The 23,318-nt window shown below is 37.9% G+C and overlaps 2 protein-coding genes across 2 annotated transcripts; one reads left to right on the top strand and one right to left on the bottom strand.

Moving 5' to 3' along the window:
* Positions 1-292: 292 nt before the first annotated feature.
* On the bottom strand, positions 293-5,391 carry MZT1 (mitotic spindle organizing protein 1). The gene is made up of 3 exons (XM_027472924.3): positions 5,281-5,391; positions 3,210-3,355; positions 293-858 (listed from the first exon to the last, which is right to left on the bottom strand). The coding sequence occupies exons 1-3, from the start codon at positions 5,327-5,329 to the stop codon at positions 835-837; spliced, it is 219 nt and encodes a 72-aa protein (XP_027328725.1). The 5' UTR covers positions 5,330-5,391; the 3' UTR covers positions 293-834.
* Positions 5,392-5,553: 162 nt separating this feature from the next.
* BORA (BORA aurora kinase A activator) lies at positions 5,554-23,009 on the top strand. The gene is made up of 13 exons (XM_027472932.3): positions 5,554-5,701; positions 6,430-6,600; positions 7,799-7,905; positions 11,032-11,077; positions 11,936-12,017; positions 13,169-13,234; positions 14,010-14,066; positions 15,371-15,588; positions 16,835-16,988; positions 17,950-18,548; positions 18,949-19,080; positions 20,606-20,780; positions 21,562-23,009. Exons 2-13 carry the CDS (start codon positions 6,445-6,447, stop codon positions 21,645-21,647), a joined length of 1,878 nt encoding a protein of 625 aa, XP_027328733.2. The 5' UTR covers positions 5,554-5,701; positions 6,430-6,444; the 3' UTR covers positions 21,648-23,009.
* Positions 23,010-23,318: the final 309 nt, after the last annotated feature.

The following is a 23,318-nucleotide window of genomic DNA, read 5'->3' as shown; positions in this document are numbered from 1 at the left end:
AAAATTCCTAGTGCTGAATATAGAGACATTCCTACAAAAAAATGAGCATTAAGACTCACAACCAGATCTGGTAATTTCTATATATGCTTTGAGTAGGAAGTAACAACATAGGCTTAATATTTTCAGGTCTAGTACTCCAAACAAGTGTAAACTAAATAGGATTTGAACTCTGTAAGATATCCCTCTGCCATACAGAATTCAAATTTACATAGATATCTGCATAAGTCGAAGTTCCTTTTTTACTCAGGTTAAAAACACTTCTTATAACAACATGAATTAAAAGGACAATTAATTAGCTTCATTATAAAAGTGCTTTATTTCTTTCGGAATGAGACTGAAGTCACTTAAATTATCACTGATACTCTAGTTACAATCAAGCCAGGAGGGGCTTCATTCCTATCTTGACCACAGATCAAAGTGTCTGCATTGGTTTATACAAATACAGGAGTAAAAACAGGATACATTAGCACTTCTAAAGGATGCATTAACCAGCTATACTCAAAATATCCACTGGAACATGCTAGCAATTTCAGCAAGTGTTCAGTACCTGGCATGGTTTAAAAATACTGGATGCTAAAGTGTGATTACACTGTATTTACAAACGGTTCACAAAAATAACCAAGTATTAAAGAATAAAAAAATTATTGTTGGGCCTATCTTATTTTAAAAAAACTTCTCAAAGCTGTTCTGTACGTCATCCTTTTCAAGAAGATTACAGAAATATTCTGAAACCTTCACAGCCATAATTTCACTTTATGTCTGAACAGCAGTCAATTTTCATATCTATTACCCCTACAACTTTGAATTCTTCTCATGCAGAAAGCTTCTCCCATGTCAGCCTGTCATATTTTCAGCAGCCTAGAAAAAGAAAAAACATTTATTACAAGTCGTAAAAAGAAAATACCAAGCAAGTTAAAGCCTTACACCTACGTAGAAAACTTCAAATCTAAAGATAAGCTATTTATAATCTTCATAAGCTGTCATGTTGTTCTCTAAGGAATAGCTTAATATATATATATATTTAATAATGCTTTCAACTGCCATTAGCCTTTATAAACATCACCATTTCTGTTTGTTTTGTTAAATCATGTATCTTTATCTGAGCAGATAGTATCCTGACCATTTTACTCTAATGCTTTCAGTAAGTGCAAAAATGCATGAAACTTTGCGTAGTGAACCCCAAAGGAAAATCTCTAATTATTGCTCACTCAGTGAAATTATTTACAAAAAATTTATTAAAAATGACACATCGCAACTGCCTAAATCACATTGCCAATTATTTGATCAAATATTTAATCAAATATTTGATCCATTTCCTAAGCCTTCATAACTGCGCAACTTAACCCACACAACGAGGTGCAGTACTGATGGCAGGCAGGCATTAGTAAATTTTAAGCCAGTTATGGGACAAACAGGCAAAGGACAGCAACAAAAGCATGACCAGCATGGCTGAACAGGGAACTTCTACTGTGTATCTGGGAGACAAAGAGTTTTGTCTGTGGAAGAAGGGACAGGAAACTCGAGGAGAGTACGAGGAAGTTACCAGCATATCCAGAGAAATAATCAGGAAGGCCAAAGCCTAGCATGAACTCAACCTGGCCACTACGGTTAAGGATAAAAAAAAAACATTTTTTATAAATATATTAACAGCAAGAGGACCAAACATCTGTCTTTGCATCTGTTTTTACTAACCTGTCCTTGGGGTACTCATCCTCCTGGCCTGGAAGTCTGGGACAAGGAGCAGAAGAACCCCCCCACACCTCTGGTGGAAACAGTTAGAGACCTGCGGCTCCACCTGGACTGTCTTTCAACAGGACTGGATGGGATCCATATGAGGGTGCCAAGGGAGTTGGTGAATGTGATTGCTGGGCCACTTTCCATCATCTGTCAGTGGTCTTGGTCATCTGGAGAGGTCCCAACTCGATCTCCAGTCCTAACTGGAGACTTGCCAATGTGGCACCCATCTATAAGAAGGGTCGTGAGGAGGACCCAGGGAACTACAGGCCTGTCAGCCTGACCGCGGTGCCAGGAGAGGTGATGGAACAGGTCATCTTGAAGGCAATCACACAGCGTGTGCGGGACAGCCAGGGGATCAGGCCCTGCCAGCATGGGTTCATGAAAGGCCAGTCCTGCCTGACCAACCTCATCTCCTTCTGTGACCAGGTGACCCGCCTGGTGGATAAGGGAAAGGCTGTTGATGTAGTCTACTGAGACTTCAGCAAGGCCTTTGACATGGTCTCCCACGGTATTCTCCTGGAGAAGCTGGCAGCCCATGGCTTGGGCAGGTACACCCTTTGCTGGGTTAAAAACTGGCTGGACGGCTGTGCCCAGAGAGTGGTGGTGACTGGAGTGAAATCCAGCTGGTGACTGGTCACCAGTGGTGTTCCCCAGGAGTCGGTGTTGGGGCCAATCCTCTTTAACACCTTTATTGATGATTTGGATGAGGGAACTGAGTGCACCCTCAGTAAGTTTGCAGACGACACCAAGCTGGGGGGAAGCATTTATCTGCTGGAGGGTAGGAAGGCCCTGCAGAGGGACCTGGACAGGATGGGTCGATGGGCAGAGGCCAATGGGATGAGGTTCTATGATAGTCAAAAACTCAAGGGTGGAAAAATAGCCCTGACTAGCATACATACAGTCAAAATCTAAAAATTGAGTTTTGTACAGATCAGAACAGAAATAGATAGGCTAGAAATGGACTTTCCCTCCAACCCCAAAGAAATAAGTTACACTGGAAAAGAAACCATAATGCTTAGGTAGGCAGTAAAGAACAAAAACCCTTTAAAAAGGCAGGTCAGTTTTTTAAATTCTAGTTATTTACTCTATTAGCTGAACAGCTAAATTACAAAACATCACATATATCCACATGCACCCCTATGAAATCCCTTTGCTTGTCCCTGGAGACATTTAAAGCATGGGTTGATGAGGTTAGAGCAATGTGTGAAGTCTACATTAGCACCAGCAGCTGCATGAACCTGTTTACAAACACTGAACGTTGAAGCTGAAGTTGCTTAAGTAAGCTGATGCAGGTTGAAGAAGAAAGCAAAATAATCACAACATGATGCAGATGAGGGGGCAAATGGCAGCTGAAAACTCCAGATTAGAAGACTGCTTTTTATTTCAAAGTAGAATTTATACATGGAAGTATAGCAAACTGAACATAGATTTGATTCTTTTAAGGGTACGTGCTTTTTAATTAACAGAAATACCTTTAGAGCTTCTGTAGCTTTACGCAGTTCTTTAATAACAGAAGATAATGCTTCTGGATTGATGCCCTGCTCACAAAGTCGCACACAAATAGACAAGGTCTCCATATCCAAACCAGTATTTAATATTCTTGAAATCTCAAACAGAACTGTAAAAGGAAAAAATGAAATCAATTTAGACCCTACAGCAATCAAAAGTGTTTTTCATCAAAATTTATTTTTCACTGTAGAATCCGTGGAGGTGGCAGTCAAGGAAAGCATGTGCAGCATGAACCTCAACAGTATTTGTGGTCTGCTTTCCAGTGCAAGTCAGAATCTACAGCTCCTCACTGACTTAGGTATCATGCATCTCTGATTCAGCAAACTTAACACTGGATAACGGGTTCTGGAAAAAGTGAAAAAAATCAATGATTAAACTGCTTGCAAATTATGTGAAAGGTAGGCTATAAGAATATGCAGTTTTGAACTCCAAATACTTACTTGAAGACAAGTTTAAATGGACTGGAAGCTTTGACAGAGAATGCCAGGAGCTTTCTAGCCCTTTCATTTTATAGCTAAGCCTGGCTTTATATCCAACACTAATAGTGGACTAAGGACAAGCAATACTATTAGAATTTTACATAACATGAAAAAAGACTTACAGGATTACATGCCCATATGAAACCTTCTAGAGAAGGAGATTGCAGTCTGTTGTGTTGTAACAAAAATGCCCCTCTTCCCTTTCAAGTCTTCCCTGGAAGGCCCCATTTCTTTAATACCCTTAAACAGTTTTAATTACACATATAGCAGCAGAGCTTGTTGAGAGTTTATTTCTGGGTGCCACGGTAATCTCCAACCTGAGGCTATGTCAATACAGCTTTAGTTTGTATAGATGCTACTCCCCCAAATTAGAAGAAAATAAAGTAGGTCACTCTTACCCTATAAAACCAACATGGCATGCAACTCCTGTCCTCTTGACAGCCATGAAAATATTGTGTATATTTTGTATTGTGTACATTGTGTATTGTGTACACTTCAGTGTAACAAAAGCATATTGTAGCACAGCCTCAGTCACATTTACACAGGCCAAGAAATTAAAGGCCTAACACATCCAGTCAATTCCACTCAAGTCACAGGGAAAAAAGTCAGATGCTGTGGAAGAAATCCTCTGACTTTCACAACAACAAGTTATCTGGCCATAGGAGTTAAATTATGAGCCTCAATAGAGCATTTCCATAGGAAGCCTTCTTATTTAACTATCCTCAAGGGATTTCTCAGCACCTTTCCACTTAGCCTGAAACCCACATAATTTGCCCCAGCCCCCCTCCAGAAAAACTCACATTATGCCCTCAAAGTTCTGTTGCATTTCCCCCCAAAGATGTCATTTTGTGCCCTGTTGGTTACCTCAGCTTTTCCACCAAAGTGTCAAGTGTCCCCTCCAAGCTGCCTTAGCTTCTCCCTCCACAACAGAAAAAAGCTGTTTGTCCATACTAAGTTTGTCCCCTCTGATTCCCCACCTCCCCCCCAAGTCACATCTGTCTCCTCTAAGCATCCTTAACTTTTAGCATCCATTCCACATGGTGTTTTTAAGATCCACAGTTAAAACACGCCTCCAGAGCCTGCTAGCTTTGATTCTCCAGAGTTAGCCTGGCAAGGAACGGCAACAACTTGATTTTTATTCACCCTGCTCACGTTGCTGAGAGTTTGTTTATTTACTTTAGGCTATTTGTTTATTTATTTTAGTATGTTTTTTTTATTTTTTTTAAATTTGCTTATTTAGTTTAGTTTATTTATTTTAAGAGCATTTATAAGCCTCTAGATTCATAAATATTTCTCCCTGCTTTCAGTGCCACTTCTCCCGGACCCTTTATGCCACAGGGCAGTCATTTTAATTTGTACTTTGGGCTATTCTGGATCTGTAGCGCTCACTGCTCTCCTCACAGCCCCTTCACCACCAGGCCGCCCTCCTGAGGAAGGGAACTGGTACACCCACAGCTTAATAACAGGCAAATTAGCCGAACCCAGAGCTTAATAAAGATCTCCCGGGTTTAATTAGGGTTTAATTAGGGCTCGGTCGGGCTATTTGCCCCCTCACCGTCCATGGTCTCCCTCACGGCGTTGAGGCTGGCGGCGTTGCTCGCCATGGCGACCGCGCGAGCCCCACCCGGAAGCGGAAGCCTCCCCTCCCGCGTCACGTGACACCCCCCCCCCCCCAGGCCCGGCCCGGCCCGGCCCGGCCCCGCCCCGCCCAGCAGCGCGGTTCGAATTCGTGCCTCGGCCCCCGCCGCCTATTGGCCCGTTCGAGACAGGAGGTCGAGCCGCCATTGGCTCGGCCGCGGGGGCGGCGCGCTCTGATTGGGCAGCGCCGCGGAGGGGGCGGGGGTAGTTAAAGAGCCTGGCGGCGCCGCGGCCGCGGCCGCTTTGAGCTGGGGCGAGCGGCAGCGGGCGCCCGGCAACCGCCCGCCAACGGCCACAACGGCCGCGCTCAGCGCCCGCGGCTCGGGGGGGCCCGGGGGGTACGTGAGGGGAGGGGAGGAGGGGGGGGGGGGCGCTCGCTTTCAGCGCTGCCGCGATGCTTTTTAAACGTCTTTGGTTTTTAATTGAATTTTTCTTTTGCTTTTTGAGGCTTTCGGGAGCGGTGTTTGGGTTGCTCGCGCGCTGTCCCCTCAGGGAACAATGCTGAGCGGGAGTGGGTCGGTGTGGGGTCGGGGCGGTTGTGCCCCCTGGGGAAGAGGGGGATCCGGGGAGACCTCATTGCTCTCTGCAGCTACCTGGAAGGAAGGTGTGGGGAGCTGGGGGTCAGCCTCTTCTCACAGGTAACTAACAATATGACCAGAGGGAATGGCCTCAAGTTGCACCAGGAGAGGTTTAGGTTGGAAATTAGTAGAAATTTCCTCTCAGAAAGAGCAGTGAGGCATTGGAACAGGTTGCCCAGGGAGGTGGTGGAGTCACTGTCCCTGGGGGTGTTCAAGGAAAGGTTGGACCTGGTGCCTAGGGACATGGCTTAGTGGGTGACATTGGTGGTAGGGTGATGGTTGGACAAGATGGGCTTGGAGGGCTTGTCCAATCTTTATGATCTTATAAAAAAAAGTCAGTATCACCAAGCCCAAGTTACCTATCTTTACTACTCTCTTGGCTCCTAATGTTAAACCATTGCTCCTTAAAATCATTAAGACAACCCCCCCAAAAAAACACACCAGAATACTAATTTCCTTCCCCTCTCCCTTTTCTCTCTCTTTTCTAGGCACAGCTCATTGGCATGGGTGATACCAAAGAAGCTAAAATGCAGATCACGCCTGAAACTCCAGGACGAGCCGTGGTCCTGAATCCTTTTGAAAGTCCAAGCGATTATTATACACTTCAGGAGCAGATTGTCTCCAGTCCTTCAGTCTTTAAGTCAACAAAATCTTCGTCTGTAAGATCTAGTCTTTAGATAGCTATATAGATGTTACGTATAGCACTAATGTTGTAAAATGCTTGAACACTGCATTTTATTTTAGTGTACTTTAGTGTAGTACTAAGCCAAGAAATTTGGTGGCATTTCTGTGGTTCTTTTGATGACTTCAGCGTGCTTCTTAAAGTACTAACATTGTTGCTCAGTCTTCGTACCTTATTGATAATAACAATTATTTTAAACTTTAAATATGTGGTGTGCCAATAGGTTAGCATATACTTGGTAAATACAAGAAAAATAAAAGAATAAAGAACAGTTTTAAAAAATAAGTATGGCAGTGGTGCTCTTGTCCCACATTAAGTGGAACAAAACCAAATCCTACTTAAGTGCTAAGCAGTCTGTGTGCAAGCAACAGTTATTTTTACTTTTACCATGAGCTGCTTGCATATATATCATGCATTGCACATGTGTATGGAACACATTTTTCAGCTGTAAATTGCATTCTGATTTTCACTGGAAATTACCTCAATAAGGTTTGCAGAGGGCTGCGCTGGTGAAGCTAAAAGGGTAGACTTGGTAGATCATTTGCTCAGTGTTTTGTACGTAAGTGTTTAATTAAATAAAGGAGGGAGGTTGCTTTATTCTTGAACTGTATTTTGTTGTGAACTATGCACAGCATTCCCCCAAAGTGTGCCTTTGTGGTCTGCATATGGTATTACAACTCCTGAGGCTCCTTGGAAAAGTGGAATAAAAGGAAGGTTGCTATATTATTTGGATATGTTGGATTAGATTAGATTATCTAATGTGTTTAACATTAGATAATGCGTTTTCAGGGAACCACATTTTTCATTGTGGCAATCCAGAAGCAGTTTTATCCCATGTTCTAGATCTTTAGTAAATTTGTCCTCAGAAATTGAGGGGGAAAAATGACAACTAGATTTGTAAATGTTACCAATAGGCTTCCACTTCATATAATCTCACAAATCATTTTCATACCACTACCAAGATGAAAAAATCTGATTGAGGTGGGGTTTTGTTGTGTTGTTGTTTTCTTTTGGAAGTAGGTCATTTAAGTAGAAACTTTTTTGATTGGCTTTGACAAATTATCTACAAGTTATGGCTATGTTGTTCTATAGGTATTTGTCCTGTGGTTTTATGTTTATAATATTTCACTAGCAAGCATTAAGTTTCCATTTCTTTTTTTTTTTTTTTATTTTAGACACCAGGAAAATTTAGATGGTCTATCGACCAGCTTGCTCTAATAAATCCTGTGGAAATTGACTCAGAAGATGTTCGACGCCAAGCAATGTATTTGAGTCATGCTAGGTAACTCACCATCTGTTTTTAGGCAGTTAACTTAGCTTGAATAGCAGAACACTGTTTGTTTGCTTTATTGGTATTTCTCACAACATTAAAGATCTTTTATTCAAATCTTACAACATAAATTTTTACATGTCCCTGATGTGGATATAGTCTTTAGATGAGGCTCCTCTGTATTACTCTTTTTTTAAAGTTAAGAACAGCAGTGCCTCTAAGATTGCAATTTGGAAGACAGATACAGCAGTCAACAAAAGCAGGAAAGATAACTTGCCAATAACTACTATCTAGCTACCTCTCCTGCCTTGCCACAATCCTGTTCTTATCACAACACAGTTTATCTTCTCAGAGCGTTCAGCATTGACACACAGGAAGCATGGACTTCTTCTGTCTTTGGGACACATGCAGAAGGATAAAGCTGGAAAAGCCAGTATTGACAAGCCAGTACTATTTTTGAAAAGTACGATTATAACTAATGCGAAGGAGAAAAGCCTAAAATCTTTGTCTTTAAGTTAGTTACTTGAGGTTATATGGGATCTTGATCACAACTGTGTCCTTTCTTTGAATCTTTTCATGGTGGGGGGGAATACGAGCAAGTAAAACAGGCTTGGTAGTCAGTGCACAGGTTGAAGGATGGTATTTAATGCTACTAATGCAGTGATGTGTCAAAGGTAGTCAAGGGAAGATAAAAAGTGTTGATTCCTGTAAGTAGTCCCATATGTTTCTCAGATGTGAACTTCCACAAAGAATTGCACCTCATGACACGAAGCACCATAGTAAAGGAATAGTAAAACAATCTTCTTTCCAGTTTATTCCTGTAGGACTTCCAAGTCCTGCAAATGAAATGGAGGAACAGATAGAGGGCTGTTCAGGGCGAGAGTCCTCTGGATGTTGTGGATTAGACAGTTTTTCTTACAGTCTGACTGTATTTTCGTTGCTCTTTTTGGACAGGAAGGAGGTGTAAGAAGGAATAGGATTTTCTGTTTATAGTAGAGATGTAGAAAGAATATAACTGTCCTGGGCTATATCTGTGGGTCATGTATATGGGTGGATGCATGGAGGGGGAGAGAGAGAAGTATGTATGTAAAACTTTGTATGACAACTGATTTTAATTTATCTTGCATAAATACTGCTTTACAGAAACTAAAAAGTGTCATATGCAGCTCTTGACATTAGAAGTTTCTGATTTAAAAAAAAAAAGACTTTTTGAAGCATGTGTTTTGAAAACTACAGTATGTTTTGGGTTGGAAAGGACCTTAAATCTCATCTGGTTCCAACCCCTGCCATGGGCAGGGACACCTCCCACCAGACCAGGTTGCTCAAAGCCCCATCCAGGCTGGCCTTGAACACTTCCAGGGACGGGGCATCCAAAATAACGTTACCTGAACTATATACTGTTTTAATAAAGCTCATTAACAAAGTCATTTTCTCAGGCACTTGCAAAGAACCACAAGCATAAGGAATTTGGGGTATATTTCAAACTGTTAATTCTCCAGTACGTAATGAAAACCTTGGGTAGCACCAGTGCCAGAGCACTCTGTGTAGTGTGTGTGTATTATATGTAGACTTAGGTTTGTGCAATAATACTGTTTTCATAAACTGGGCATCATCTATGTGCTGTATGTTCATTGCATTATTTATAAAGCAATTTCAAGAACCTTTTCCTGGCAAACTGTTAAGGAAAAATAGAAGGCATATCAGTAATTTACATAGCTGTGTTTTGTTACTGTGGCACAGTCTTGTACAGGAACTTTTTGGTTTTACTTTCTGGTGGTAGAATCTATGCTGTCTTGCATTCTGCGTGTCAAAGCTGGAAGTGCTCTGTTGCTTGAAGTTGTGTGCAAGACTGGCTTTTATTCCTGTTAAATACACAGGCCACTTTCACTTTATTTTCGTGAGTTAGGCACTAAAGAAAACCCATCCTATCTCTGCACTAGTCAGTGCTTTTAGTGGGAGCTGCTTTCCCGGTTTCACTGTTCGTCCTTTGGAGTCTGACTTGCAGGGATGCTTATTACTCATGATCCAGTATGCGTAACTAAACAATGATTGTATGTTTACTTTTTTGGTACTGTACCACCATTTTGTGCAAGCATCTTCACAGAACAGTCATTTATAATGTCTTCAGCTACATCTGCTTAGATGATGCGAAAGGTAGCATATCAAAGTACTGTAGAACTCTTTAAAGTCTGATTCTCATCAAAGAAAGAGAGCTACGAGGGAAACTTTATTTATGTATAGCTACACCTATATCTGTTGTTTTTTTTTTTAGCAAATAATGTCTGTTACCTGACTGATTTTTAATATTATGTACTCAGGATACTAACTCTACCGCAAAGTATTATGATTGATCTTTCTAAAATGATGAAAAGTCATTGTAATCTATTGTGAATCTTATAAAATAGAAAGTAGTAATTGAGACTTGAATGTGATTGTTAGAGGAAATATAAACAGAGAAGCTCAAATATTTGAAGGTGGTAGAAGTAGTTGCAAATTTTAATGACTATTTTTAGATTAGGCTTCTTGATTTTTTTTTTGCAAAAGGTGTGTTAAGGGAATGTGTTAATTGGTTCAAATTGAAAAATAGTTTCTTCAGCTCAGGAAACACTATGCTATTTTAAAGGGAGAACCCTGTGCTGGGAAAGTAGGCTGTGTCAGAAATTTGAGTGTGCAAATGTGCTCTAAATATGTTCTGTTGCTCTCTTTTTTTCCAAATATTTTATTCTACTTGATTTTATAGTAAGCTCCTTTGAACTGTTACCATATTAGGCTTACAAAGTTCAATGTGAGTAAATGGTTTATTTTGGAAAATCAACTATAATTGAGCCATTGTTCATATTTAAAAAATATGCTTACTGATACAAAGAGTAAATAGAAGGTCAGCAAATCTGTATCTGTAAATTGTACACAACTTTTTGAAGTGAATTAAAGTAATTGTCATATGTTTGTCCATTTCTGAACTTGTAGTATGAGTTTATTGCTTGTAACAGTAAAAACATGAAGTCTTAAAGTTTAGTATGATTTCGTTTATCATATTTCTCTTATAAATATGCTTTTTTAAAAAAAAGACTACATGGTCGGACTCTATTTTTTTCCAATTGCAATAGTTTTGTAACTTAATTGTTTTTTGTTCCTTAGAATTGATAAGGAGACAGAAGACAGAAGGCAAAAAGCCATTGAGGAGGTAATCAAACTTTCTATGCTCTAAAATGTTAATTTGTTTTAACTACATACTTCTCCCCCTCCCCCCCCCCCCCAAAAAAAAAAAAAAAAAACTTCCTTGTGAGGCCTAAGAACAGCATGGAAATGATAACTCGGGAACTTGGATAAAAATCACACCTGTAGTAGTTGCGCATTTCACGTTGAGATTTCTTGCTTCAATTTCAGTCTTGCTTTTATTGTGAGAACAGAATTTGCCACATGTTTCTTGAGGCTAAGTAATAGTGTTTATGTTCTTAACATCAGACTAGTTTTAGAGTATAACTGACAGCAGGTATGGAAACAACTAAGCCATATGAACTAATATTACCAAAAAGCCTTGGTCATACACATTTCTTACTGTTACTGCAGAGTTTCTTTTCTACTTTTGCAAAATAGCTCAGTTGTCAAAGTACAACAACTTAATTTCAAATTTTATTTTTTTTTAAGTATGTTAAACTACGCTGCAAATATGGTAGTATGCAGTAAGTGCTGTAGAGATGATTCAATTTTTTAAATGGATAGTTAATGTTAATTAAGTGTCTACAGTTTTCATTGTGCAGACTTGAAAGATCTGAGCTGGTATATGACATTCAGAACACGGGTTCTTTTTAAATCAAACTGTTCCTCATTAATAACTTGGGACCTGAAATAACAATATATAGGTATAAGAAAACTTTCCTGTAGGTTTGGGGAAGGAAGAAGTAAAATTCTTAAATATAGGTCTGTTAATAGTAAAAGGTATGCCTTAATTTTTTTCTTGGTCAGAGTACTAATCTAAAATAAGCTGGGAGTTCACAATTCTTAAAAATGCTAAGCTGTTTTTTATTCTATTTTACTCTAGTTTTTCACAAAAAGACTCATAGTTCCTTCTCCTTGGACTGATCATGAAGGCAAGCAAGTTTCTCAGTTTAATTCAACTAAATGTAAGTAGCTTTTGTCTGTCCACCTAGAATTGTCTAGCATTTGAAAAAATTATCCGTTGCTTTTTTTAACTTCAAATTTCAAGAACCACTAATAAAAGATGGCACAACTGATGGATTTCTAACAGTTCTCTCCAAGTGCTTTCTTAGTTTAAAAATTATTTATTAATCCAGCATCTTAATTTTTTTCTATTTCATCTTTTGGATCCTGTTCTTAAATCTTCTTCCTGTCATAACATTTCTCCAACCAGCTTAGTTCACACACACAACTTTGCTAAGCCAGTAGTGATAATAGCTGGGTCTTCCGTTTCATTCTTTTCTTTGTCATCTTTCTCATATTCTGATTGCTTTCCTGTCAGTATAAATGTATGGGAACAGAGTTCTATATTTTTCTACCTTTATTTGGTATGTAAGTTCCTGTTGTCCTCTGTGTCCTGCTATGTCACTATCACTGTATGTTGTGGGTTTTCTAAACTTATTTAATATATGCCATTATTAGGTTTTGTTTAAAATCGTATAACAATATTAATAACATAGTCAACGCACAGTAGGTGGCTTAGAAGCTGAACAAGTGTTGGCTTTGAAATACTGTGTGGCAGGAAATTCTTAAATAAGTGTTTGGGGTCTTTGATAAACTATTAAAATACTTCCTCAAGGAGATGCAAGGTATGGATAGTGGGTTTTGAATTGTCAATTTTAAAATAATAAATTCTTGAGCAAAGAACATAAGCCACAATCCTAGACCTGGGAAAGTGAGTGGTGAAACAAAGTGGTGTAATGCTGTATAAAAAGGATAGAGTGGCAGATTCTTTGTCTTCAAGTCTGGACTGCATAATTTTTTGCAAATGTATTTTACTTTTAATGCAGCCTATTTGCTAGCCATAATCCAGTTTTGTTTCTAATCTCTAATGTAGAGGAGGCTGCAGTGGGCAAAGATTTGGGCAAAGTTGATGCTATTTCACAAAGCTTTTTTTAATAGAAATATTGTAATTCTTAATCGGATATAATTGTAACTTTAGTATTCCTTTCTAATCTCTCCAAAACTTTAATACAGCTATATACAATTTCTGTATCAAATATTCTAATTTACAGCTGTTAAGTTTCAGAACTATATGCATCACATACTTAAATTTGAATTCTCATCTGTTTCACAGCCATAGATCTAAATAGCATTTCTCCAATTGGAAGACAGCTACCTCTGCAGCCTGGGAAAAGCAATGGTGAGGAAAAAGCAGTGTCTGTGAAATTACAGGTTTTCTTTGAAGCACTGTAACCCACTTTTTAAAGGCTACTTAACTTCAAAAGGGAATGATTTTTTGGTTAATATTCCTGAAGAAATATTAGTTCAAGAACTGTTCTTGAACTGTGTGCTACTGCTTATCTTAATATCTGTTTCTTATAGTAATTTCATTCTATTATATTGGTTCATAGTCTTCAAAAAGTAAAACAAACAAACAAAAAAAACCTCTGTGGAGTGTACTTTTTCCAAGTCCATATGTGCTCTATTATCTGAATTTACAAATAGTAAATAAAAGCTTCAGGTTTATGGGTAAATTAGTTTCAAGAAACCTTTAACGTATTGGATCATTTTGGGTTACAAAATCTTGGTTATTCTCTCTGCCAAATAAATAGTTTAAAAGATTAAAAGATGTTGTAAGATGTCTGTTTCATTACAGATTTTTTTCTTCCAAGGTATTTTGGTCTTTCTCCCATTTCCTTTTCAATCCTTCTTTTCATCAGAGGCCTATTTTCTCTGTTAAGAATGCCTCTCCAGAGGCCTCTGTACTACAGCCCTCTATTTTATCTCTAGGCTTGATGAGTATGCTATGTATAGTGTTGCCAAATCAGAATCCTAGTCTTAATTAACACTTTTCCTTATTGCAACTGTAACCTTTAAATAGCTCAATCGCAATGTAATTTAAAAGTTAATTTTTGTTTCTACAGTTATACTAAAAGGTCACTGTAAGCTAATTTTGTTGATTTTATTCATTACAGCTGCTTGTCAGACAGTACTGTCTTTGCCAGTGGATTTTAATTTAGAGAAAATACTAGGTATGCTTTGTAATATCTAAATTTAATTATGGATGTCTAAATAGAAAAGGTGTTTTTGTCTTGTTTTTGCTGTTTTTGTCTTATGAAATAATGAAAATTTAATGTATGAATTAGAGCTTTTAGTAAGTGGTCTTAAAAATAGCCAGTTATTGGATGTTGCATGTATGTTGACATACAACTTAAAGTTGATATGAGTGTAGACATAAGGATAAAAGAAAAGGAGGATTATTTGAGCTATATTAAAACACCAAATGCAAAATTGTTAATAAGCAGAAGACTTTTTTTCCTCCTTCAAATATAGCAGTTAGTTAACTTTGACAGTGACTTGTGATTAGGTCAGCTCTACAATAAGGCTTACAGCCCAGTCTTTCCTTGAGTAAAACTGTGCTGTAATTATGTGCCTTTAATTTAAGTTAAGCTGTGGTGGTGACTAGCAGTTAAATGGTGGCAAAAATGCCATGGTTGCTGAGAAGGAAGGGAGAACAGTACAAAATTAATTTCTCTGTCTACCAGATCAAGCAATGACTGCTTGGCTCTCTAGGCAAAAGGACTGTAAAGGCCTTTTCTTACAGTTTCGAGATGTGAATAGACAGTTCAGAGTTTTTTGGCTGCTTGCTCCTATCCCAATATTGAAGTTCACAATCCCCCGATTGTGCCAGTTAAATTATTTGTGAGATTGCAGTGTAAACTTATGTAACTTGGTTATCAAAACTAAAATAGAACCATACACAGTGCTTCAGTGTTTGATCTTAACAAATGTTTTCATCAACAAGTAGTGCATGAATTCAGGTGAACTTTCATCTCTTACGCTAAATAACCAATTAGAGCAAGATATTTGAATGAGTGTTTGTTAATATTGCACTTCTACTGTAAACTGCTAAACTGCTTTAACGTCAAGTTCAATCTGTTTTATCTTTTGGATACATCACCATGACCATCAGAGCACACGAGATACTTGAGAAAGGGTCTTGTCTTGCTTATAGAGTATAAAATCTCTTTCACCAATTTAAAATGTTAAGAGTAATATAGTTTTGGAAACAGGCCAGTAAGTAGATGCTAGCCCCTCTCTCTGTTAAATAAATAAATTGCAGACTAATGTGTTAAAGGTTGATAGGCAGAAGCAGAACCTTAGTAGGTAGAGTGTAATGATTGTTGTAATGTTAACAAATTGGGATAGGTCCCTAAATTAGTTCAATTCCGTGCTGTAATGGTAAATTGGATTAAATGTTTTGTTATATATGCCTCCATAGTGGAAAGTTTTTCTTGCGTTCTTACTGGAAACAACTTCCCCCCCACGTTTCTAGGTGAATATTTTAGAACTGATGAATTTGCAGATCAGTCTCAGGAAAACCTGAGCTCTTCATCACTCAGAAGAAAGTTGTTTTTAGAAGAAAATGGAAGTGTATCTGAGTGTTTGTCCCCTCCTCTGCATAATCCATGCGGTAGTCAGCCACTTGGAGTGCTTTGTTCAATAGATATATCTCCAGTCCGGTGCAGAAGCCCCCTGGAAACATCTAGCTCAGTAAGTAGCCTGTTGGGGGATGGATGGGATGTGACTTAGCTGGCACAAACTCTTTACAGCAGGCTGCACCAATTCTGTTTTGTAACAGATTTAACAAGATGAACAGCCATGTTTTTTTAGAACACTATAACTGCTTTATGGGAGAGCAGGTATTAGACCAAGGGTGTTTTTTTTTTTTTTTCAAATTCCATTTTCAGAACAAATTTATATGAACAGAAGTCTTAAAAGAACATAGAACTAATTTTTAATCATGCATAAAATTATAATGTCATGCTGCTATTCTCTATAGAAGGCATTGTGTTTTAATTTCCTTTTGCTATGAAAATCAAGTACGAATTGCTATATCAAGGAGTTTCCTGTAAATATGTTGGAAACTGGTTATTTGTAAAATGAGTACATATGGGAAAAAATGTTTAAATCGATGAGGTGCTCTCTAAAATATTAGCTGATAAAAACTGATGATACAATTATAACCCTTATAGCTCATAAGCTCACTTGTGGTGGGAGAAATAACTTTTCATATAAACAGATATTTGAATGCAGTGCTACATAAGCTTTTCTCCATTGACCAGCAAATTCAGATGAATAGACAAATATTAGAAAATTGAATGTTATGCCTGTTTCCTAAATTGAGGGTGAATCTTATGCCCAGATAACCAGCTAAGCTCTTTTAGGTGGCATGGTGGTATGGCTTCATCTGTTTGGAGGCTGAAGTGCATGGAAAAAAATAATTCCAGCAAGAGTGTAGCTTAAAAAAAAGTCCATGCTATAGTAAAGCATTCCTGTAACACAATTATACCGCTAAAATATATATTTTGCACCAGACTCTTAAGCAAGATCTATTGTGTGTTTTTTTTGAGGAAAATTACTTTGCTTGTGAGTTAAGCAATAAAGATATTGATTCCATTACAATATAAATAGTAGGCAGCTTTCATCTGTCATGGTATTAGAAACTGAGGTGAAATACTTGACTATACACTCGGTTTAGGCTTCTTGTAGTTATTAAATATAATGGGTGTTACATTCTCAGTTGGTATTAAGTGACAGAGGCCATTGCTCTTCTATGTGGAGGCGTAAAGTCCAAGTGAAAAGGTGGAACAAAGCCAAACCAATGAAAGATTGTCTTCACTCTAGAAGGCTAGATTTTCCTCAGTACTGCCATATTAAGCTTGTAAATAAGAAAATTTATTGTGTGCATATTAATTGAAGTTTCCATTATGAAAATTATTTTTTTTTGTTATTGAAGGGTCAGTTTTCATCCAGTCCTATTCAGGGAGGAACAAGGGCGTACAGTCTGGGAAGCATAACCAGCCCCACGTTTCCAGAGGGGTCTCCTGCACATGCTGGTTCTCCTGCTTTTTCACCAATTGCTTTTCATATAAGACATACACCACTGTCAGGTATGGTTTCACTGTATATGTATTACTCGTTTTTGATTTACACGTTTGGATTAAATAAGCAGCAGTGTTTTTACTGGAATTTGTTTCAGAGACAAGGTAGTGGGCTTGGCATGCCAGCAGTCTCCTTCTGTTTGGCACAGTCGTTGGCTGTGAAGTATCTGAATAATGTGAAACAGGGAAGTGTATCTGCTTGCAAGAATCAGTTAAGGAAAATAATTTAGAAAAAGGAATGGAGACCTAATGAACAAAATGTGAAGGATTAATCTAGTGTGTGGAGGGGGTTTAAAGCTGTATGCCTGAGCAGATAGGTCACAGTTTTGATTTGGTCAGACCTGAAGCATTTTAATTGGACAAGGGATATTTAGCTTGAGCTTTCAAATCATGTTATGGTCAAGATGATTTAAAATGAACTTGACTAGAGAAGAAACGACAACCGTTGGTGTCCTTGTTGTTCCTCTAGAAAATGTCAGTATTTTCATTTTTCATCTGTTACCTGGGAGGACTTGAGCCATGTTTATGCATGATTCTGCTCTGAGCCTTATAATGTTTCAGTACGATTACATAAACAGATTGCATTGGTGTTTCCCCACACTTGATTTTAATTTTTTGACAATTTTATTGCTACTTAAAAATTTTTACATGCTTATGGAATGTGTGCGTATTTTTTATTCTGAAAACAGATGGGGAACCAGCCTGCACACACTTTCCTGGGAACACTATAACATTGCTGTTTGAAAATGCAAGACCTCCTCAGCCTTAGACATAGTTTGCCTTGCAAAATATATAGTTGGAAAAAAATTTGGTGGTAAAACTTGGATTCTAGAAGGCCTTGGGGCAAGGAGGCAATTCTCTGAAATACTGTGTAGTTGGTTATAATTATTCCAAGTACTGCAGAGCTTTAAGCATAGTGACTTCTGGTATCTAATGGAATAACTTTGTTTTTTTTTTTTCCTGTGCACAGACCAAAGAAAACTTACATTTTGTTCTCCAGATATTGCTTCTGCATCCAATAGAATGACACCCCCAAGTACAAGAAGTCCTTACATAGATGGTTGTTCTCCAATTAAAAATTGTTCTCCTATGAGTCTTGGAGGATGTAGGGGATCTGCCCAGTATCAGACTTCTGTCATCAGAATACCATTTGCAGTTGAAAATCATGATGAGGATGAGGACAAAGAAAATTCTGCTCCCGCGGAAGTGCGGTTCCCAGAAATGGATAACGGGATAAACTTGTGTCAGCAGGACGGTGATGCTTTTGCACATGGTACACATCTTGTTGTAACAACTGTGTCTATTGCACAAGATCACTCGGAAGCTTGTCATCAAAGGCTGTCATCGTTTCAGGATACAGAAGGCTTAAAGGAGAATAATACTGTAGATATGGCTGATGCAGCTGAAGTGTCAGAGGAGAACGCTTGGATAAAAGAAACAATTGGCAACAGCAATGCACCCATGACCAGCTTTATGACGGGGATCACTTTCAGTATTGAGAACTCCCGCATGTGCATGTCGCCTCTAGCGGAAAGCAGTGCAAATCCTTGTGACAGCAGCAGCATTCAGGTAAAAACAAAACCCTTTTTGCTTTCCTATAAAATGGAACTAAATAAAGGCATGTTTAGCATGTATGCCATGCTGGATGCATTTGCGTATTTTTCCCTCACCGGATGTAGCTTGCAGGTTGTACTGGGGCTTTTACCATGGGTCCACCCCAACTTCCTTTCTCCAGTGGACCTTACATAGCACTTAATGATTTTCTTTAATGTCACTACATACAGTAATACATTTAACTTGATCCAAACAAATTCTGGCTGACCATTCTACAACTTGCTTTTGTTAGTATCTGATAGTTGGTTGCATTTGATTAACGCAGCTTAATTTAAGTCATATCCCTCAGATTTTTATACTTGATTTATTGGTGATAAATTGCAGTACAATTTAAAGTTCTTCCTCTTGATTACAGGTGGACAGTGGTTATAATACACAGACATGTGGAAGCAGCATTATGGATACTGTGGGGGCTGAAAACAGTTGCAGAGAAAATGATGTGAATACTAACATATTTCAGAATAAATCTCAGCTTCCTAAAACAAAGGTAGGAGTTAAATTACTTAAAAAAGTCTTCCCATCTAATTCATCTGTTCATTATTTTACTCAGTTTCAAGGGGGGGTATGAGGAAAAAAAAAAAACTGTCAGGCAATTAAGCGTAAAACAGCATATCAATATAGCATCATTTCAAGTATGTTGAAAACAAGGAAGAAATATGGGACAAACATTGTAAGCTGTCAATTAAATTAACATATTCTGTAATAAAGGAAAAGGTAGTTTAACGAGAAACTGAGGTATATGCATAAAGGGTAGGTTTTGAGGCTGCTTATGGTCTGTCCTTCATTTTGTTGTTCTTACTTTTTTTCTTTTATTGCTTAGTTTTCAAAATCTTGAGTGCCTATGGAAAATCACATTTTTGGGGGAATACTGTCCACCACTTCATTTTATAAACTTGCCTCCAGTTTTCTTCACTGTTTCTAAAAGGCTGACTTGGTGGGGGTCTCTTGGTGGGATGAGTCTTTTGATTATGAGCCCTGTAGTGACCTACCTTAAAAAAGCCTACAGAAGACAACTAGCAAGATTCCCAGGCTCTTAGTCTCGTGACTGATGGAGAAGATGGGGAAGAATTCTTCCAGAGCAAGGGAAGCAGGGCTACAGTTTCTTTGCAGGAGAAAGCAAAAGTCGTCATCTCAGACTTAGTAATTATGGTCTTATAAATTTAGTTCTATATTGTCTTCTACTTAATGGTTTATGGTCTTTGAAGGAGAGACAGCAGTGACCAGTAATTATATATATAATTATATATATATATATATATATATATATATACACACACACACACATATATTTAAAAAAAAAAGCACATTCAGTCTTGGTTTCAGTTCTGGATGTGATATGCTAATAGCTGCTTCTCTTCCATGGTAGAGTGGATTGATGCTGTCTCACAGACCAATGGCAATAAATCTGGGACTCAGCTCAGTTAAGATTAGGATAACTGCCCATAACAGGAAGAATAGATGAATCTTTTCTTCCTCTAACTTCTAAAAATACTCATCAACTCTGAGGTCCTGTCGCAGGCATCCTGGTGGATATGGATTATGTGTGACTATCCTTCAGAATCAGTTGGCTCCTATCAAATATGCTCGAGGTGGTCAGCAATGTCACACAACTGGCTTTTCCCACGGCCAGTCTTGCAATGGCTCGATCCTGATTAAACTCAATTTTATATTTTGGATTAGAATTTGCATTGCTGACATTAATGTAGTTAATTCAGCTCTTAAAACAGAGAACCCCCAGAGAATGGAAAGCAAAAAGCATGGCTATTGCTGGCTGAAAGAATTGAGCCTGGCTCATTCAGAGCATGTATGCTTTAAGAGATTCTTGTTGACAGCTTGTCTCAGCAATTGTCAAGACAAAACATTTTTATTGCTCTTTCATTTCAGAAGAGGAAAGATGGAGGCAAAGGTATTAACTTTAACTTGACAATTTCAGATAGTAAGTTTGGATCTTGTTTCTTTGGGGGATTTTTTGTGAAAATGGTTTTAAAATAAACTTTTCCTTATAAACCTAGGAATGTGCTTTAAGCCATAAGGACAGTCAGTTGCTGAGAGCAAAATCTCCAGAGAAGCAATCCTGTTTCCATAAAGCAAAAACGTATAACGTGGTATTTGGTCAAAATGCAAATTGCAACATTTCTACCTGGAAGCATAAAAATGAAAATCAAATTCAGGGATTTCACAGAAGTGGTATGTAATGTCCTGATGGGGAACTTCAGTTGTGTTGTCTAATAAATGTTGATATGTGTTACATCAATGTATAGGGAAATGGGAAAAGGTAGGCTCAGCCTAAATCAAGTGATGAAACTCAGCTGATTTTCGTTGGGAATATACGTATGTTTCATAGTAGATAACAGGCTGTTAAACATGAATGCTCCAGCATCCTTTCCAAGGAACGTAAGCAGGTGCAATGATTTTCACTGGTCTTAGTATGTCAGTAAGGGAACAGTGCAGCCTTTGTTATTATGGAAGTAAATAATTACATTTCTACTTCCCTCTCACATTTGGTCCTAATCCTATTATGTCTGCTGCAAGAATTACCAAAAAAATGGAGTATCTAGATAAAGTATCTAGAAATACCATTCTTGCATGGCAGTTTTTGCAAAAAGCATTTATTTAAGAAAACTCGAAATACTGAGAAAACCATCAACGAACAAAAGCAGTGGAATGAGGAGGGTCTGGAAGCCCAGAACTTCCTTTGCCTAATCAAATAAGATTTGAATAAACTTGATTGGATTTGTTAAAAAGGTTCATTTGGAGTTAATGTGCTTGTGTGTGTTTAGAAACAAAAATATGGCTGGTATTTTTCTAACCCTACTAAGTAAGAGGGAAGGGAAGAGATGTGGGGAAAAATGGAAATTTGGGGGCTATGTGTTTGTAGTGCTCTGAAGCTTTATATTTTTTGTGGATTACTCAAAACATCCATTTTAGTAGTTGCTCTGGTTGAAGTAGTCTTTCTTTCTCTTTATAGCAACGATATCCAGTCCCAGGATGCTAGATGGAAATTCTACTTCCTACTCTGTTCAACAGTCCACAGAAAGGCCGACATCACAGTGACAGATGCATAGCCATCAGCACACTAAGCTTGAAACAGTTGGTCCAACCTGAATTTGAGGGAAACTGACAATGTTTTTAAAAATTTCAGAAGTGGAAGTATGAGCAGCATTGCATAGCATTAAAAAGCAATGTGTTAGAGGTGGGACTGCTGTGCAGGCATTGTATGAATGGAACAGTTCTTGGAAAAAATGTCATCGGTAACGTACCACTGAAGTCTTTCTGAAAAATATCTTTAAAAAGGGAAACTTCTATGCTGTCAATAAAACGTGTTTTTAGTATTCACATTTCAAAAAATAAAAATCAAATAAAAATCACTTTAGGTTTCTCACCAGCAAACATGATGTATGTTGTTCTTACTTCAGTAACAATTTTATCAGTGTTTCTGTAATGTTTCTGATGATAATTGAACCTAATGTCCTGAGAGATCTATTTAATAAACTTGAAATAGTGCCCTACTAAAAGGTGGAAATACTTGATAGGAATTGATAAATCCTAGAGGATTCATTTTTTAAAAAGTAAAGAATTAATTTAGATTTCTGGAAAACTAGTATGTTTAATTGGGCATTCAAAAGTTCTCAGCCTTAACTGGTAAGATTTGTAGCTCAAAGGCAAGATGGCTTATTGTCAAATTGAAGCGTATTTATTACTTTGTCTTTTGTTTCTCACAATTTTCTTTAACAATCAGTTGAATGGGTTACCTTTAGGTTACCTTTAGATTTCTGGAATGTGCAAAGGAACGAATAACAGCATACAACAGTGTAGAGGGAGAAGATGATAACCAGGGTACTGCAAATTATGATCAATTTCTGAACTGCTCTGTATGATAGCTATGGTTAAGACTTGGTTTTACATTTTTAATGAAAAATGTTGATTCTTTATAGTGATCTGTTCAGTGATCAGAGGCTTTTAAAGTAGCAGATTTTTTTTTAAAAAAAAAAAAGGAAAAGCAATCACTAAAATGTTTGATTGCACCCTCTATACGTATTTCCTCAAAGATGAGGGAAAGGTAACACCAAAAATGGCGGGTGTATGTGTGAAGTAATTAAGGACACCTCCCCCCAAACTGCATTTGCTATCCTGTTTTAAGTCTTCAGTTATATTGGAATTATTTATTTTATGAGAAATTGCATATTTTTTATGTTTGTATAATTGTGTTGTAGAAACCTACTGTACAAATCATCATGGAAATAATTTGATCATTCTGTTTCTCTAGTTGTACTTAATGCATTGGTTGGCACATGTTGCACAAAATGGTCATTGTTTACATTAAATTAATTTCAGTAGTTTTTAACAAGAGTCTTATAATGTGGATAATTGTAAATGGAGTAGCAAAGCAGAATAAAGACCTCTCTTCATACCTTAGATTGTTCAGTGTTTTGCTGCAGTTTGCAGTATCTGTCGCTTTAGTGGTGCCTGTGTGTATTGTTTGGGTGGGGAGCACTGGGGAACTGTGGGAGGAGGTGAAGTGAGGTTGGCATGCTTGCTCTATGTTTACAGCAGCTGGCTATACATAGAAGTCTGGGACCAGTTACATACCCAGTACTATGTCTTTCTTAAAACTAGACTTCATCTGTAAAGTTTCCAAGCAAGCCTTTTAGACCTGTGGTAATGGGATTCAAACATCTCAACCAATGCAATGTTTTTCTCTATTGTGATCAGTTAATCATGTTA

The sequence above is a fragment of the Anas platyrhynchos genome, chromosome 1, assembly GCF_047663525.1.
Source record: "Anas platyrhynchos isolate ZD024472 breed Pekin duck chromosome 1, IASCAAS_PekinDuck_T2T, whole genome shotgun sequence".
NCBI classification, from domain to species: Eukaryota; Metazoa; Chordata; class Aves; order Anseriformes; family Anatidae; genus Anas; species Anas platyrhynchos.
The sequence above is the reverse complement of the archived record's forward strand: the minus strand, read 5'-3'. Positions and strand labels throughout refer to the sequence as shown.